This window comes from Salvia hispanica, chromosome 3, assembly GCF_029641045.1.
Source record: "Salvia hispanica isolate PSC_SH4W2 chromosome 3, Shi_PSC_v1, whole genome shotgun sequence".
Taxonomy (NCBI): domain Eukaryota; kingdom Viridiplantae; phylum Streptophyta; class Magnoliopsida; order Lamiales; family Lamiaceae; genus Salvia; species Salvia hispanica.
The window spans coordinates 37,837,641-37,840,768 of NC_142694.1; the positions used below are offsets into that span (position 1 = coordinate 37,837,641).

At 36.9% G+C, this 3,128-nt stretch overlaps 1 protein-coding gene across 1 annotated transcript; it reads left to right on the forward strand.

Annotated features, from left to right (window-relative positions):
- Window positions 1-1,258: 1,258 nt before the first annotated feature.
- LOC125212844 (uncharacterized) lies at window positions 1,259-2,344 on the forward strand. Its single transcript, XM_048113119.2, has one exon. The coding sequence runs from the start codon at window positions 1,421-1,423 to the stop codon at window positions 2,042-2,044; it is 624 nt and encodes a 207-aa protein (XP_047969076.1). The 5' UTR covers window positions 1,259-1,420; the 3' UTR covers window positions 2,045-2,344.
- The last annotated feature ends 784 nt before the right edge of the window (window positions 2,345-3,128 follow it).

Sequence of the window (3,128 nt, forward strand, 5' to 3'; positions counted from 1 at the left end):
TTTTACTGAAATTGAAATGTGTAGTTGCTTTCTTATCGTGATACATGCATGATTGTTACAAATAATGAACTAATTAATAGGGTATTAGTTACGGATGATATCAGGAAAAAACCTACTTCAAATTAAAATAGAAAGTCAAGGCATGATTTATAAATAATATGAAAATAATAAAAATTTGTATTGCTTCCCTACTTTGTATTGCTCATAGAAAAGCTGATTCTTGGTCAATAGTTAGGATTTGCTTTTCCAGCCAAATCCCTGGGTTATATAAAGCGACTATATAAACCAGAAATATTTACTTTGAAAGTTGACAACAAATAAATGCTTTTATTTAGTGCTTCTTCCTTTTTCACAATAGCAATAATTCAACATTAACCACTTATTATACATTTTGGTACACACAGACATGTCACATGAACAAATTACTTTTTTTATTCATTACTTCTTGTCTTGTTATTTAATTTACTTACTTTACTTACCTAATTACTTCACTACGTGACATTAATGACAATAATTCGTTTGCTGTCAGTTGAAGTAAATGCCGTTAATTTGTTGAGATTTGTGACATATTCGACGAATTCAATGAATTAAACTATAGTTCCTTTCATATATCAGATCCAAAGGGTTTAATTCTCTTGTAATTTATCAGACTCAATTAAAATAGAAATTGAAAAAGCAAGCACTGCCGCTTTGGACCGCCTTTACTCAGGCCGTGATTGATGGCAAATACATTTCTCATATATTAACTGTATTTTTTGGAAATAATATCCCATATGAATAAAAGTAATAATAAACATATTTATTAATTTATTTTTCGGGAGAGGGAACAATAAATAGCATTGAAGCCCACACTTTTCGTCCCATACTCCTACCTTAAGCAAGCCTCACAAGATATATCTTTCTTTTTTATGCAGTACTCTCTCCGTCCCATAAAAGTTGAGTCGTATTCCTTTTTAATCCGTCCCAATAAAGTTGAGTCATTTTCTTTTTTAACAAAATACAAAACATCTAATCACTCTTACTTTATTCCATTATTTACTTTACTCTCTCTTATCTTTCCTACTTTTTTCATCTCTCCTATTTATTTAATATAAATTCTTAATCTCCGTGCCCAAAAGTTTTGTCTCAACTTTTATGGGATGGAGGGAGTACATATTTATTTTTAAAATTCACAATTTATATTACTAGTACTGTATTATATAGGTAAAGTAAAAATAATTGTATACAAATTTCCAATTCGACTCACTCAACACGCCCAACCCCAACTTCACTTTTCTTTAACATTCAACTACCAACCCAAAAAAACAAACATTATTTCAAGAATCAACTTAAGCAAAGTTCATTATAGTCTTTTCATAAATAGGCTGCCTTTAACCAAAGTTTGAAACATACTCATTTTTCTCCACACACACTTGCTCCAATGGATTGGTTCTCATGGCTCTCAAAAACAGGGCTCGAGCCCACCCTCGTCTACGAGTACGGCCTCTCGTTCGCTCGAAACGAGCTCGAGGAAGGCGACATCTCCTATCTCAACCACGAGTTCCTCCAGAGCATGGGGATCTCGATAGCCAAACACCGCCTCGAGATCCTCAAGCTCGCGAGGAAGGAAAGCGGGAGGCCGGTATCCCGGATCCTCATCGCCATCAAGAGGACCAAGAGGTGCTTCTCCAAGTACCTCCGCCCGCCGTGGGCCCGGGCCCGCGACGACTCTGCCCTGGCGCTTGTTCCCCTGCGCAGCAGCTACAGCGCCCGATGGAAGGGCGGTGCGCTGCTGAGGAGGAACAAGAGGATGGCACTGGCCAGCAGGAGCGGGAACCTGCAGGTTGGTGGCAGGGCGCCGCTCCTGCTGACCAATGGGAGCCCCATGTTGTTCCACAGCTCGAGAATCGATAGCTTCTCGAGCCCGTGGACGAGCGATCTCCCCCCTGAGACCGAGGAGGGAGATCGGAAGGAGGAGGAGGGAGAGGATTGTGATGAGTATTGGTCCCCTGCAGTTGAAGATATCAAGTGGGATGCCATGTTTCAGAACTTGAAACCTACTTGAAATTAACGGTTGGTGGCAATTTCGTGATATATTTTAATCTTTTGTTAATTTTGAGTTCAATTGAGTGGTGAGAAATTGGTTTTTGGGGCTCTTTCCACCATTAGAGCTTAATTGGTTTAGGCATCTTGGTTATTTTAGTATGTATTGTATTTTGCTAGGCGTAGAATGGACTATCAACAGTCCCATCCACCAACTGAAATTCGGTAAAGTGGTTATGGGTCTACTTAGTATCTTTACTAATTTCAATTGTGTCTTTAATTTACTCGAACATGACATGTTCTCATAAAGATGTTTTGCATATGATGTGTTTGTTTTACTTTATTTGGGAGTTATTTTGTTATCGAGTTTCATTCGATTTTATATGTATAGATAAAATGTGGAGCAAGTAATAGTATAATTTTATTACCGAATTTCCTTCAATTTAACAAATTTTAGACTAAAGTATATCATGACACGTCGTCTATTTTATAGATGGTCCTAGAACATGGATAAAAACAATACATTGCATGTTCACTTTCTATTATAAAGGCAAAACAAAGTACATATTTGAAAAAATGATAATTATTCGTAATAAAAATTAGTACATTGTGGATGGAGTGCCGCCCTATGTTACTAACTATAGACTATAGTAACAAAAGAGTTGCAAACTTTAACACTGCATATTTTGCCGAATGTTGACATCAAATTCGTTAGAAATTAGGCCAACTATGTTTATGCCCAAAAAAGTCAAAGGTAACACTAGTATGATTGAATCCACATTTAGGTTGTTGATAGGTAGAAATGGGAGTGGGTGGAAATTATGAATGACCCACACTACAACTTTTTTACAAGCCAAGAGTGTGCAAAGAATTCATCAACACAATCCCTTTGGTTTCACTCCTATGGAAAAAGTTCGAATATGTTGGCCAATTTTTATAGGAACATCACCTAAACAAGGGGGTATGCCCACTTTTTCCCTTTGTGTTTCTCTCCACCACCTATTTTCAATCACTCTTTGGTCATTCCTTCTCTTCTACTTTTGTGCCCACAATTTGAAAGTATAAAAGTTTGAAACGTCTTAGACTTCCCACATTTTTCAAATCAA